At 45.3% G+C, this 14846-nt stretch overlaps 1 protein-coding gene across 3 annotated transcripts in view; it reads right to left on the bottom strand.

Annotated features, from left to right (window-relative positions):
* STAB2 (stabilin 2) overlaps nucleotides 1–14846 on the bottom strand; it is a 171186-nt gene that overhangs the window by 91835 nt on the left and 64505 nt on the right. For all 3 annotated transcript variants that reach the window (XM_060413136.1, XM_060413137.1, XM_012174923.4), the window contains exons 20-25: nucleotides 11895–11981; nucleotides 10958–11044; nucleotides 9225–9336; nucleotides 6029–6209; nucleotides 4413–4506; nucleotides 3385–3543 (exon numbers count right to left, since the gene is read on the bottom strand). In XM_060413136.1, coding sequence (XP_060269119.1) covers nucleotides 3385–3543; nucleotides 4413–4506; nucleotides 6029–6209; nucleotides 9225–9336; nucleotides 10958–11044; nucleotides 11895–11981 — 720 coding nt within the window. The remainder of the gene's footprint in view (nucleotides 1–3384; nucleotides 3544–4412; nucleotides 4507–6028; nucleotides 6210–9224; nucleotides 9337–10957; nucleotides 11045–11894; nucleotides 11982–14846) is intronic.

Below are 14846 nucleotides of genomic sequence, written 5' to 3'. Positions count from 1 at the left end.
GACGGGCCTTTGTTGGCAAAGTAATGTCTCTGCTTTTGAATATCTAGGTTGCAATCTAGGTTGGTCATAACTTTTCTTCCAAGGAGTAAGCGTCTTTTAATTTCATGGCTGCAGTCACCATCTACAGTGATTTTGGAGCCCCCCCAAAATAAAGTCTGACACTGTTTCCACTGTTTCCCCATCTCTTTCCCATGAAGTGATGGGACCGGATGCCATGATCTTCGTTTTCTGAATGTTGAGCTTTAAGCCAACTTTTTCACTCTCCTCTTTCACTTTCATCAAGAGGCTTTTGAGTTCCTCTTCACTTTCTGCCATAAGGGTGGTGTCATTTACATATCTGAGGTTATTGATATTTCTCCCGGCAATCTGGATTCCAGCTTGTGTTTCTTCCAGTCCAGCATTTCTCATGATGTACTCTGCATAGAAATTAAATAAGCAGGCTGACAATATACAGCCTTGATGTACTCCTTTTCCTATTTGGAACCAGTCTGCTGTTCCATGTCCAGTTCTAACTGTTGCTTCCTGGCCTGCATATAGATTTCTCAAAAGGCAGGTCAGGTGGTCTGGTGTTCCCATCTCTTTCAGAATTTTCCACAATTTATTGTGATCCACATAGTCAAAGGCTTTGGCATAGTCAATAAAGCAGAAATAGATGTTTTTCTGGAACTCTCTCGCTTTTTCCATGATGCAGCGGATGTTGGCAATTTGATCTCTGGTTCCTCTGCCTTTTCTAAATCCAGCTTGAACTTCTGGAAGTTCACAGTTCATGTATTGCTGAATCCTGGCTTGGAGAATTTTGAGCATTACTTTACTAGCATGTGAGATGAGTGCAATTGTGCGGTAGTTTGAGCATTCTTTGGCCTTGCCTTTCTTTGGGATTGGAATGAAAACTGACCTTTTCCAGTCCTGTGGGCACTGTTGAGTTTTCCAAATTTGCTGGCATATTGAGTGCACCACTTTCACAGCATCATCTTTCAGGATTTGAAATAGCTCAACTGGAATTCCATCAGCGTTGTTCGTAGTGATGCTTTCTAAGGCCCACTTGACTTCACATTCCAGGATGTCTGGCTTTAGATGAGTGATATCACCATCGTGATTATCTGGGTTGTGAAGATCTTTTTGTACAGTTCTTCTGTGTATTCTTGCCACCTCTTCTTAATATCTTCTGCTTCTGTTAGGTCCATACCATTTCTGTCCTTTATCGAGCCCATCTTTGCATGAAATGTTCCCTTGGTATCTCTAATTTTCTTGAAGAGATCTCTAGTCTTTCTCATTCTGTTGTTTTCCTCTATTTCTTTTCATTAATCGCTGAAGAAGGCTTTCTTATCTCTTCTTGCTATTCTTTGGAACTCTGTATTCAGATGCTTATATCTTTCCTTTTCTCCTTTGCTTTTCACTTCTCTTCTTTTCACAGCTATTTGTAAGGCCTTCCCAGACAGCCATTTTGCTTTTTTGCATTTCTTTTCCATTGGGATGGTCTTGATTCCCGTCTCCTGTACAATGTCACGAACCTCATTCCACAGTTCATCAGGTACTCTATCTATCAGATCTAGGCTCTTTAATCTATTTCTCACTTCCACTGTATAATCATGAGATTTGATTTAGGTCATACCTGAATGGTCTAGCCGTTTTCCCTACTTTCTTCAATTTAAGTCTGAATTTGGCAATAAGGAGTTCATGATCTGAGCCACAGTCAGTTTCTGGTCTTGTTTTTGTTGACTGTATAGAGCTTCTCCATCTTTGGCTGCAAAGAATATAATCAATCTGATTTTGGTGTTGACCATCTGGTGATGTCCATGTGTAGAGTCTTCTCTTGTGTTGTTGGAAGAGGGTGTTTGCTATGACCAGTGCATTTTCTTGGCAAAACTCTATTAGTCTTTGCCTTGCTTCATTCTGCATTCCAAGGCCAAATTTGCCTGTTACTCTAGGTGTTTCTTGACTTCCTACTTTTGCATTCCAGTCCCCTGTAATGAAAAGGACATCTTTTTTTGGGTGTTAGTTCTAAAACATCTTGTAGGTCTTCATAGAACCATTCAACTTCAGCTTCTTCAGCGTTACTGGTTGGGTTATCATGATACTGAATGGTTTGCCTTGGAGATGAACAGAGATCATTCTGTCATTTTTGAGATTTTATCCAAGTACTGCATTTCAGACTCTTTTGTTGACCATGATGGCTACTCCATTTCTTCTGAGGGATTCCTGTCCGCAGTAGTAGATATAATGGTCATCTGAGTTAAATTCACCCATTCCAGTCCATTTTAGTTCGCTGATTTCTAGAATGTCGACGTTCACTCTTGCCATCTCTTGTTTGACCACTTCCAATTTGCCTTGATTCATGGACCTGACATTCCAGGTTCCTATGCAATATTGCTCTTTAAGGCAAGTGTGATTACATCAAATGAAAAAGCTTCTGTATAGCAAAGGAAAGCAACAATAAAATGAAAAGGAAACTTATGGGATGGGAGAAAATAGTTACAAATCACAATCTGTTATGATTTTAAAAAATGGGTAAATGATCTGAATGGACATTTTGCCAAAGATGACATATAGATAACCAATAAGTACATGAAAAGATGCTCGACATCACTGATAATCAGAGAAATGCAAATCGAAACCACAACGAGGTATCTCATCTCATATCTGTAAGAAAGGCTATCATCAAAAAGACAAGAAATAATAAAGTGTTGGCGAGGATGTGAAGAAAAGGAATCCTTGTGCACTACTGGTATGAATGCAAATTGGTGCAGGCACTTTGGAAAATAGTATGGAGTTTCCTCAAAATAGTTAAAAACAGAACTGCCATATGTTCCAGCAATTCTACTTCTGGATATTTGTCTGAAAAATATGAAAAGACTATCTTGATGGGATATATGCACCCCCATGTTCATTGCAGCATTATTTACAATAGCCAAGACATGGAAGCAACCAAACTGACCATCCGCAGATGAGTGGATAAAGCAGATGTAGGGTATGTATACATTAGAGTACTATTCGGCCAAAGAAAGAGTAAAATCTTCCATTTGTAACATCATGGATGGACCTTGAGGACATTATGCTAAGTGAAACAGGTGAGAAAAAGACAAACAACATATGATCTCACGTATATGTGGAATCTAAAAAACAAACAAACAAAACCAAGCTCATAGATATGGAGAACAGATTGGTGGCTGCCAGAGGTGGGGTGTGGGTGAATGGGGTCAAAAGGTAAAAGAAAATATACTACCTAGTCACAGGTTTGTTGCAACAATTAACTCCTTCCCACTGTTACAAATGATTAAAGAGTTGCAGTAAGTTCTAGCCAGAGTACTTCTGTGTTTAGAGAAAAAAAGAAAATCCACTGCAGGAATCGTGTTTCTTCTTTGCCCTCCACCTCATCACGCCTACCTGCCCGGGGCCTACATACAAGCAGGTCGCATTGTGGTGGCAGCCTCCAGCACTGGGCAGCAAGCAGGGGTTGATCTCTGAGCAATCTCTTCCATCCCCGGTCCATCCCTGACGGCATACGCAGGTGTGGGTGCCCCTGCCAGTTCTGATGCATTCTGCCTACAAGAGGAAAAGCAGCAACAAAGCCTCTGAAACGCCAGACCAGACACATGATTGTAAGTGCAAAAGAAGGATTTCCAGAGGTGCCCTGAAGAGGTATATATTTTCATGGAGTACAAAGGAAATGATTAAAATACACACTTGCATTGAGATCGATGGAAAAGCTAAGATGATGTAAAGAACAAACTGGCTTGTTGTTGACCAGCTAATGGCCAGCGCTGCTAACATCACTGCCACTTACTGAGTCAGGGACGGTTCTGAATGTTTGGCAGGTGTAAGCCTGCATCTTGAGAAAGGTACTGTGATTATCTCTAACTACAGATAAGGGAACTGAGGCTCAGAGGAGCTAAGTGACTTGCCCAAGGTCACACAGCCACGAAGAGGCATCAACCCAGGTACAGAGGATGTTTTAACCCAAGCTCCTGTCTGTATGAATTCCAGGCCTTTCAGGGTGACACCAGGAGGCTGAAGGACAGAGTGAGAAGAGCAAGGAGGGCTGTGCAGGTGAGGCTGAGTGGGTGGGGCTTGTCCAAAGGCAGTCTGGAGAGTCGGGCAAGGCACTTGCATCTGTTTTCACCATCAGAGCCAGGGGAAGTTCCCGAAGGGGTTTCAGCGTGTGGGGGAAACAGGATCTGATCCACTCTGGCTGCGGCTATAGAGAAGCAGCAGGGACAGCAGTTATTAAACTGTAGGGAAGAGTCCTGGACCCCCAGCACGAGTGGATTTCAGAACCGGGGGGTCACAGAAAGCACCTGGCACCATCTGTAAAATGCAGGGTTCAAGCAAACATGCCTCATGCCATGAAGTCATTCAACACTGCCTTCCTTCAGAATTTACCCGGAAGCCTGGATATAAAGAGCAACACTCACATAGCGGCTGCAGCCCCCCGGGGTTGATCCTGAACAAGGGTCCATCTCCACACAGAAGCTTCCATCTCCTTCGTATCCTGGTTTGCAAACACAGCTGCAAAGAAGAGTGAGCACACAGTCAGCCCCAGAAATGTAAGTACCAGCTATCCCCACCCCGCTCCCAAAAGTCCAGCTAGCTAGCGGTGGCCGGGTTCACGGCTGAGCGCCCTGACGCTTTGCCCTTATGAGGGGAGCAAATGGCACAGTCGTCAGGGCCACTCCTGTCTCTGTAGTCAGACACACCTGGCTGGGAATCCAGGCCCCACCTTTTAGCGGTTGTGGAACCCTGGGTGAGTCCTTTAACCTTTGGGAACCTGTTTCCTTATCTGGAAAATGGGTTTAACGTCTTTATAAAGCTATGTGTGAAAGTGAAAATGTTAGTTGCTCCAGAGTGTCCAACTCTTTGCAACCCTATGCACCACAGCCTGCCAGGCTCCTCTGTCCATGGGATTCTCCAGGCAAGAATACTGGAATGGGTGGCCATTCTCTTCTCCAGGGGATCTTTCCAACCAGAGATCGAACCTAGGTCTCCCGAACTGCAGGCAGATCCTTTACTGTCTGAGCCACAGGGAAGTCCATATAACCCCTTAGGAAGATGCATTTCTATTGTACCACCATGGAAGAGCAGTGCCAGTCTCTCCCCTATGCCGCCTGCACACTGGTGGGGGAGGTTGGCCATAAACAGGGATGGATGCACTTAATTAGGTAACTCCAAATTAAGAAAAGGGAAAGTCGCTCAGTGTCTGATTCTGTGACCTGATGGACTATACAGTCCATGGAATTCCCCAGGCCAGAATACTGGAGTGGGTAGCCTTTTCCTTCTCCAGGGGATCTTCCCAACTCAGGGATTGAACCCAGGTCTCCTGCATTGCCGGCAGATTCTTTACCAGCTGAGCCACAAGGGAAGCCCAAATTAAGAAAAGTGCTGCAAAAATAAGGCCAAGAATCCCTCAGGTCTGCATTTTCCAGGAAATTTTTTGTGTAGATGCTGCTTTTGAACCATATATTCCCAGAGAGGAAAATTTTCTGACTCCCTCGCCCCCCACACCAGCCCATTGTATATGTTAGACAACATTGAGACATCAACTGGTGATCCAAAGACCCAGTTTTCCTGTAAGATGTCTTTAATATGGGAGTTGTTATTAATGATCTTAGGAAGTAAAAGAGATTTTAAAGGGTTGGAAAGTTGGTGAGTTAATCTTCATTTCTTTCACATGAGTGATGGTAATCATTGCAGTTTCCATGACTGAAGACCTATGATGTACTAGCCCTGGTGCTGGGTGCTTTGACACTCAGTTGTTCTGACCTCCACAACTGCCCTGCCAGGTATGCAACATCACCCTTATTGTACTGATGAGGAAAGTGAGGCTCAGAGAGGTTAAGTAACTGCCCAAAGTCACACAGCTGGTTAGGTTTCAAAAATAGGAAGTGCCACAATTTGAACCCAGCTCAGTCTGAGGTTTTCTCCACTAAAGCCGTGCTGGCAGCTGGAGGGAACAGGCCTTGGTTCATAGAGAGGTTAGATATGGGTTGGGTCTGTCTGTAGGTAACAGGGTGGCATGCCTGCCCTGGCCCACCTTGCCGTCCCATCACTGTATTCACAGGTGGCATGGATGTGACAGAATTGCACGTAGGGCCCACAGACTGAGGTCTGCTTGTGGCAGAATCTCCCCGCAGAGCCGTTCCTGCAGGTCCCAGGAAGGCAGGCGCCGTCGCTGTCAATCCTGTTATCACACGTTCCGAAAATGCACGGACATGCTGAAGGAGAAGGAAAAGGGCCATTCAGGGCTTGGGGCCAAGCTTAGCAATGGGCACATGGGTCACAGAGGAAGTCTCCCATCCTCAACCCCCGTCTCCTCACTCCTGTCAGGACAGACCTGGTGGCTGAGCCTGGGAAGGCTCTGGGAGCATCTTTGTCCCTGTGCCAGGACAGCTTTCAGAGAAAAGAGCTTGAGCTCTGTACTGCTGTGTATGTCTGTGTGTGCGGTGCAGTGGGAGGGTGGGTGGTGATGAACGAAAGCAGCCAAGGAGCTCAATTTTCACCTAATTCCTATTGGAGAGTTTAGTCTGACATTTTCTGCCTTCTCCTGAAGAGGTTCTGGAATAAACAGGAGTGATTTCTCCCGCCAGCACAGCCTCTCATGTGCGGCTTATATATGCGTTCTTCACTCTCTGTCATAGCAGACCGATGCTCACTGATGGCTAGTATTTGCACATTGACCTTGTTCTAGGCATTGGGCCAGCCTTTAACCTGTACCCTCTCAATCACGGTGTTTCCCTGGTGGCTCAGGCAGTAAAAGAATCTGCCTGCAATGCAGGAGACCTGGGTTTGATCCCTGGGTCAGGAAGATCTCCTGGAGAAGGAAATGGCAACCTACTCCAGTATTCTTGCCTGGGAAATCCCATGGACAGAGAAGCATGGTGGGCTACAGTTCACGAGGTCACAAAGAGTTAGACATGACTTAGCGACCAAACCACTCTCATTCATAGTCACCAGCTTCAAGAGATAGTTACCATTCCCATGTTCAAGATGAGGAAACAGGCCAGAGAGGTGATTGTCTAATTTGCCTAACTTGCTGGTAAGTTCCCATACAGGGACTCGAACTCAGACCTTCAAATTCCATTTCAGTTAGTGACCATGAGTCACTAACAGTAGATCAGTAAATCGGCTGGCATTTCCACCTGTCTGTTATCATCTTAAACTTTAGCTGCTAACTTTGCTTTTGATTACAAATATTTAAAAATTGCTGCAATGTGAGCCAGCTTATCAGAGTCAGGCTCACACTCTAGAGATTCTCAAAGGCAGGTGGCAAGGATTTGGGGGTTTGAATATGATCAGAAATGAAGGAATCTGTGGGTTTGCCCCAGAAGGGACTGTGGGGAGAGGAATTAGTGTGGGGGCTTGGAGCCAGCATCCAGGAAAAAGAAACATAGTGAGTGGGGGCTGGAAGAGATTTAAAACAAAAAAGACTTTCCATAAACTTTTATGAAAGTCAGGGCTTAGTTAGCAAGGAAGAAGACCCCAGAAAGAAGAGGAAGCTCCCCAGTGTGAGATGGTGGGCAGTCACAAACCCGGACAAGAGGCTTTGGAGCAGGAAGCCTACCAGTCCTTTCCCAGCCTTAGCATCCTGCCTGCTAGCCTCATAAAAATGCCTCTATCAACAGGCTTTGGAATAAGCTCCTATTTTCTTCCCTCAGAAACCTTATTTGGCAAAAAGAGCATTGGACTAGGATCAGCAGCCCTGATTCTGCTGGGCTCTGGTGTCCCATCCCTCTTGAGAGGTAGTTGTGAAAATCAGATACGGTAAGAGAGGAGAGGGGTTGTGTGTTTTGTAACATATGAGTGGAGTTAGCAGTGTTAGTAGTAAGAATGGCTTCATTTACTGATTATTTGCTAGGTACGTGCTCTGGGCTAAAGTCCTAAATTATGATTCAACTTAATCAGCCACCTAGGAAATGTGTACAGTATTGTCTTCATTTTATAAATGGGGAAACTGAGCTTCAATGAGAGACTTTGTCTAAGGTCTCAGATTTTTTTTTTTTTTGCTGTGCCACATGGCTGGTGGGAACTTAATTCTCTGACTAGGGACAGAACCTATGCCCTCAGCAGTGAAACCATGGAGTCCTAACCACTGGACTACCAGGGAATTCCCGTTAAGGTCATAGAGCCAGTAAGTTTCAGAATGGAGCTTTAATTTCATGTTGGTCTGACTCCACAGCAAGCTCTGATCTACTCTTTTTTTTTTCCCATCAGGTTCTGATCTCAGCTTGGCGGTGCTGGTTTAGTCACTGAGTTGTGTCCGACTCTTCTGACCCCATGGACTGTAGCCCGCCAGGCTTCTCTGTCCATGGGATTTTCCAGGCAAGATTACTGGAGTGGGTTGCCATTTCCTTCTCCAGGGGATCTTCCTGACCCAGGGATTGAACCCAGGTCTCCTGCATTGCAGGCAGATTCTTTACCACTGAGCCACCAAGGAAGCCATTTTTTCCCCCAGTGAGTTCTGATCTTAGCTTCGATACACAGAGGTGTATATTTTTATTTATATACTTATATATTCACATTGTATTATTTTTAAGAACAATGTATTTTCTAAGATTATATAGCTGTACATTTTTCAATACCTAGTATTGTGGAACTTTCTACATGTTCTATGAGTTTCCTGACATTTATGTCACTGAACTTAGCATAACAGCAACAGTGCCAACAATAATAGGTAAGAATGACAATAATAGATAATAATATTGGTAGTGCATTCTAGGTGTGAGGCATCGTTCCTGGGCAAGTGTTTTCCATTTAGAACTTGTACTAGCCTTATGAGGTAGTTACCAATATGACTCTCATTTTATAGATGAGGAAACTGAGGCCTAACTAACCCAAGGCCACACATTTAGCAAAGGGAGGAGCTGATGGAAGACGACTGCTTGAAAGGTGGGGGGGCTATGTGCTGATAAGAAGTCTGTGATCAGTTCAGGTACATGGGAAACCCCACATGGCTGGTTTTTAAAGGTGGTCTTGGGTCAGTGGTGCTGATATCCCAAGGGACTTGTTAAGAGCTGCAAATCCCCAGGGTACCACTCAGGCCTTCTATCTCAGAGCTCTGTGAGAGGGCTCAGCAACCTGGCACATGCTAGCATTTGGGACCCAAGGGCTTAAGAAATGCCCTGTGACAGGGGCACCCACCACGCAAAGGGGCACCCAACACCAGAATTGCACCGCAGAGCCGTGGGGACCCTGGCTAAGGAGCGGAAGGCAGCTCTGGAAACGACACTTACTTTTGTCACACCGAGGTCCGTATTTACTGGGGTCTGAACAGAACTGGCACCAGGAGCCTCGGAAGCCATCCTGGCAAACACACGTCCCGTTGCCATCAAGGCCGTCAGCGCACTGGGAACAAAGACAGGGCCCCTGGCCGTCAAGACAACACACCTCCCACCCACTACCCCTGGCCAGGAGTCCCAGATGCTTTTGTTTCCTGACCTGCTTCTTTGACTCAGATTCTGCTTGAAATGACTCCCTGGGAACCCTTGTGGAAAGTGGAGCCGTGGGTATTAGGTACAAAGCTAAGAGAATGACATATAGGAATCCCGAGCCAGGATTCAGAATTTTACAGGAAGTCATTTGACGGGGGGCGGTCACAACTGGAACTTCTACACAATGCTTAAGGGTCGGACTGATAAACCTCCAGCCTTCAGAATGAAGGCCATCCTTTCTCTACAGATTCTCACGTGCTCAGCTATGTGATTCCAAATGGCAGTGTTTGTCCCTTCAGTGTGAGCATTTTGCCCCCTAGCTCTCCAGCAGTTTCAAGGTTTGATTTGTATTGACTGATATGCATCACAATAGGGCTTTTGGCCCCAAACAGATCTCCCAGCTACAGAGGTTAATTTGTAGCAGCTTCGCCCTATTACCCTCGTCTGTGTGGTGTCCCCCTTGGTGGTCAGGCAGTTTTTCCTTCCTTGAAAGAGGCATATTTTTGACATGGATTTCTTATATGTGCAGATCCATAATTTCCCCAAACGAACCACAGCCACTTTTACCTTTGTTTGTTCAGCCCTGGCCTCCATGCTAGATGAGTCAAGTTTTGGCTCTTGCACTTCATTAAGCCAGGTTTTGTAGGTGGGCTAAAAAAGCATTCCCTGAGCAGTTTCTTTTTTTCTTTTTTTTTTTTTTAAAGAATAACAAAATTTTGGTCCTAAAAAATCTTGGAACATCAATACAGGCCAACAATGCTATCTCCCACAGGAGGAAAGTGGGGTCCAGAAAGCCTTGCGGAGTTGTTCAAGGTCATGCCTTCAGCAGTAGGAAAGCAGGCCAGAAGGGACCTTGCCGGACACTCTGCCCCCTGCCACTTCCCCAGGAAAGATTCCTTCACCTGTAGACATCTTCTGTTCTTTTAACAACTGATCTGTTTCTTTTGTTCCCTGGGAACTGTGACTGGCATTGAATCATTTCTTGGTTTAATGGTTTTAAGAATTCTTTTTTTTTTTTTTATACTTAATACAGGTCAGAAACATTACTTTGCCAGCAAAGGTCTGTCTAGTCAAAGCTATGGTGTTTCCAGTAGTCATGTATGGATGTGAGAGTTGGACCATAAAGAAAGCTGAGTGCCAAAGAATTGATGTTTTTGGACTGTGGTTTTGGAGAAGACTCTTGAGAGTCCCTTAGACTGCAAGGAGGTGAAACCCGTTAATCCTAATGGAAATCAACCCTGAATATTTACTGGAAGGATTGATAGTGAAGCTATCAATACTTTGGCCACCTGATGCAAAGAGCCAACTCCTTAGAAAAGACCCGGATGCTGGGAAAGATTGAGGGCAGGAGGAGAAGGGGACGACAGAGGATGAGATGGTTGGATGGCATCACAGACTCAATGGGCATAACAGTGAAGGACAGGGAAGCCTGGCATGCTGCAGTCCATGGGGTTGAAAAGAGTTCCATGAGCAACTGAACAACAACACAGGTCAACCTCAGCCTTTGTGAAAAAGTAAGCCTCAGCCCTTATCACCTGCCCATTCCCGGAGCACGGATTCGAGAAGCCTCCTGGGCACTGGTTGCAGTCTGGCCCGTAGAAGCCTTTGCAGCATTTTGGAATCTGAAAAACAAAATGCATGTTGCCTTTTGGAATCCCAAGCAGAGTGCCAGTTCCTCAAAGGAAATTAATCTTATTCATTTTCATTCCTATTATAATCACAAACAGTATCAGCCCCCCTCCCTTCCCAGGAGAATGCCTTTTTCTTGGGTGGACGACAGCGTGGCTTGTGCTCAGCCATCTGTTCACCGTGAACCTCCTGAGGGCTGCCCCTGGCTGCCTGCCCGGCTCTGGCACCGTACGAGCAAGAGAGACATGGGCTTGTGCTCATGGAGCCTATGTTCCAGCTAGTCAGGGAAAATAAAAATAATACATTAAAAAACAAAAAAGAGGATTTCAGAGAGTGGTATGTGCTGGGAAAATGAAGTGCTGTTATCAAGTGGTGGCTGGGGACAGAGGTGTGGGGCCACTGGGGGCCACTGTGGATTGGGCGGTGACTGAGAAAGTGATGGCGGAATGGAGACTTGAGAGATGAGTCAGCCCCGAGAAAACCTGGAAAAGCATCCTGAGGGAGGAAGTAGCAAAGGCACACATGCTGAGGTGGGAATGAGGGTGAGAGACACGCCAGGGCACTGCTGAGTGTGCGCCAGGTAGGGGAGTGTCAGGGGTGGGGGCTCTGTGATAAGAGCCATAGGAACCATGGGATGGATGCAAAGATGCAGGGAAGAGGCAACCTGGCCACCACAGGGAGACTCTGCTCCAAGCTTCCTTTGCAGGAAAGTGTGGCCAGGCTCCCACTGGCAACCTCTGATTCACAGACCCTGCCTGGGGCCTAAGAACTGCCCAGCCTGCTGGCTTCTGTATGGGCCTTGGTGGCCTGGATGAGGTCCCCAGCCGCACACACACGCCTCACCTTCACGGTGGCATTACAGTATCTGGCACATCCATTCTTCAGGCTCCTGATTCGGCCAGGGTAGATACACTTGTGAACAAAGAGTGTCTGGAAGAAAGTCAAGGAGAAAAAGCACTGCAGTCTGCATTTTGAGGTCATCTGGGCATCACTTGGCTTCTCTATACACTAGACGATCTATCTCCTTCAGTTTACCATCGGTGCCAGGATAGAGCACTAAAGCACACAGCTCACGCAGCTCACACGGCTCCAGCAGAACTCGGTCACCTGTTAGGCTCTGTTTCCTTGTTGGGAGAATACAGGCCAGGGTTTGCATGATGACCTGGGGCAAAGGTACCTTTCATCCCCTCTCATGTCCTGGCAGACATTGCTGATCAATCAGGGAACATGTTCCTGTACATCGTGGGTGTGGTTTAGCCTTCCTTTCAATTAATAACCATCTCTAACCTCTTCTTGGACAAAGGGGCCTGGAGGGCTACTGTCCACAGGGTTGCAAAGAGTCAGACATGACTGATGTAGCTTAGCACATACACACAAAACCTCCTTGTATACAGAAATTCTGCAGCTATTAGAGATTTCCACCCTAGTTTGTACAAAGATCTACCAAACAAAAACAGTGCAGTCTGTGGCATTATAGGGGCAGATTTCCTACCATTCTCTAACCTCTGATACCCACTCAGAATGTTTGAGAACCTCCTAGGGCCAGACACACTGCCCATAGGAGAGATCATCATTCTTTAACTCTGTATGGATATTTCTTATCCCCCTCCCCTTTTTTTTATAGATGAGGAAACTGAGGTCTGGACAGGTTAAATCTTCTTTCTAAGGAATACTGCTGGTAAGTGGTAGGTCGAGAGAATGGGTCTTACCACCTATTAACTTTAGGATCTCAGAGGCAAGTCATACTGCCTCCTGGGCCTCAAGCTGCCTAATCTGTGAAATGGGACAAAAGTGTTGATCTCAACTTTCATCCTGAGCATTTAATCCATGGCTCAATTTTATGTTCGATAAAAACTAGTATCAAGGTACTCCTCATCTTAGGCTCTTACTCAAGAAGAGATCAATGAAAACTTCCACAGTCAGTAAAATCCTAAAATCTTAGATGTTTGGAAGAATTCTGAAGTCATTGAGGAAGAATTACTCAACCCTCTTTGGCTGTCAGGATACCTAGCCAAGTACAGACCATAGGAGCCTGGGAGGGGCAGTTTGGGGCTCTCTGGGCTCTGACCCATGCATCTCCTTGTAGTCTAAGGGACTCTCAACAGTCTTCTCCAACACCACAGTTCAAAAGCATCAATTCTTTGGTGCTCAACTTTATAGTCTAACTCTCACATCCATCAATAACCTCAGATACACAGATGACACCACTCTTATGGCAGAAAGCAAAGAAGAACTAAAAAGACTTTTGATGAAAGTGAAAGAGAAGAGTGAAAAAGTTGGCTTAAAATTCAACATTCAGAAAACTAAGATCATGGCACCTGGTCCCATTACTACATGGCAAACAGATGGGGAAACAGTGGAAACAGTGACAGATTTTATTTTGGGGGGCTCCAAAATCACTGCAGATGGTGACTGCAGCCATGATATTAAAAGATGTTTGCTCCTTGGAAGAAAAGCTATGACCAACCTAGATAGCATATTAAAAAGCAGAGACATTACCTTGCCGACAAAGGTTTGTCTAGCCAAAGCTATGGTTTTTCCAGTAGGCATGTATGGATGTGAGAGTTGGACTATAAAGAAAGCTGAATGCTGAGGAATTGATGCTTTTGAACTGTGGTGCTGGAGAAGACTTGAGAGTCTCTTGGACTGCAAGGAGATCCAACCAGTCAATCCTAAAGGAAATCAGTCCTGAATATTCACTGGAAGGACTGATGCTGAAGCTGAAGCTCCAATACTTTGGCCACCTAATGTGAAGAAATGACTCACTGGAAAAGACCTTGATGCTGGGAAAGATTGAAGGAAGGAGGAGACAGAGGATGAGATGGCTGGATGGCATCACCAACTCAATGGACATGAGTTTGAGCAAGCTCCAGGAGTTGGTGATGGACAGGGAGGCCTGGCATGCTGCAGTCCATGGGGTTGCGAAGAGTTGGACACAACTGAGTGACTGAACTGATGTACATGTTAAAAAAAATTGTGCTTTTCTCCTGTTAATTTATCTTATATCAACTTAATTTGCAGGCTCAGCCAAGGACCCCAAGAGGGTGGAGGTAAAGTTTTGTCTCTCTTAAACAAACACTAGGTTTTATTTAAGAGGAAAACTAGAGAGGGAATGTTTACTGAGTGGCTATTTGATCCAGGCATTGCACTTGGGTTTTTATCTATTGTAAAACATCTATTTCTCCTTTATTGACTATGCCAAAGCCTTTGGCTGTGTGGATCACAATAAACTGGAAAATTCTGAAAGAGATGGGAATACAGACCACCTGACCTGCCTCTTGAGAAACCTATATGCAGGTCAGGAAGCAACAGTTAGAACTGGACATGGAACAACAGACTGGTTCCAAACAGGAAAAGGAGTATGTCAAGGCTGCATATTGTCACCCTGCTTATTTAACTTCTATGCAGAGTACATCATGAGAAACGCTGGGCTGGAAGAAGCACAAGCTGGAATCAAGATTGCCGGGAGAAATATCAATCACCTCAGACATGCAGATGACACCACCCTTATGGCAGAAAGTGAAGAGGAACTCAAAAGCCTCTTGATGAAAGTGAAAGAGGAGAGTGAAAAAGTTGACTTAAACCTCAACATTCAGAAAATGAAGATCATGGCATCTGGCCCCATCACATCATGGGAAATAGATGGGAAAACAGTGGAAACAGTGTCAGACTTTATTTTTGGGGGGCTCTCAAATCACTGCAGATGGTGGTTGCAGCCATGAAATTAAAAGACGCTTACTCATTGGAAGGTAAGTTATGACCAACCTAGATAGCATATTCAAAAGCAGAGACATT

This window comes from Ovis aries, chromosome 3 (genome assembly GCF_016772045.2).
Source record: "Ovis aries strain OAR_USU_Benz2616 breed Rambouillet chromosome 3, ARS-UI_Ramb_v3.0, whole genome shotgun sequence".
In the NCBI taxonomy this organism is placed as follows: domain Eukaryota; kingdom Metazoa; phylum Chordata; class Mammalia; order Artiodactyla; family Bovidae; genus Ovis; species Ovis aries.
This window is presented reverse-complemented; position numbering and strand designations above follow the sequence as displayed.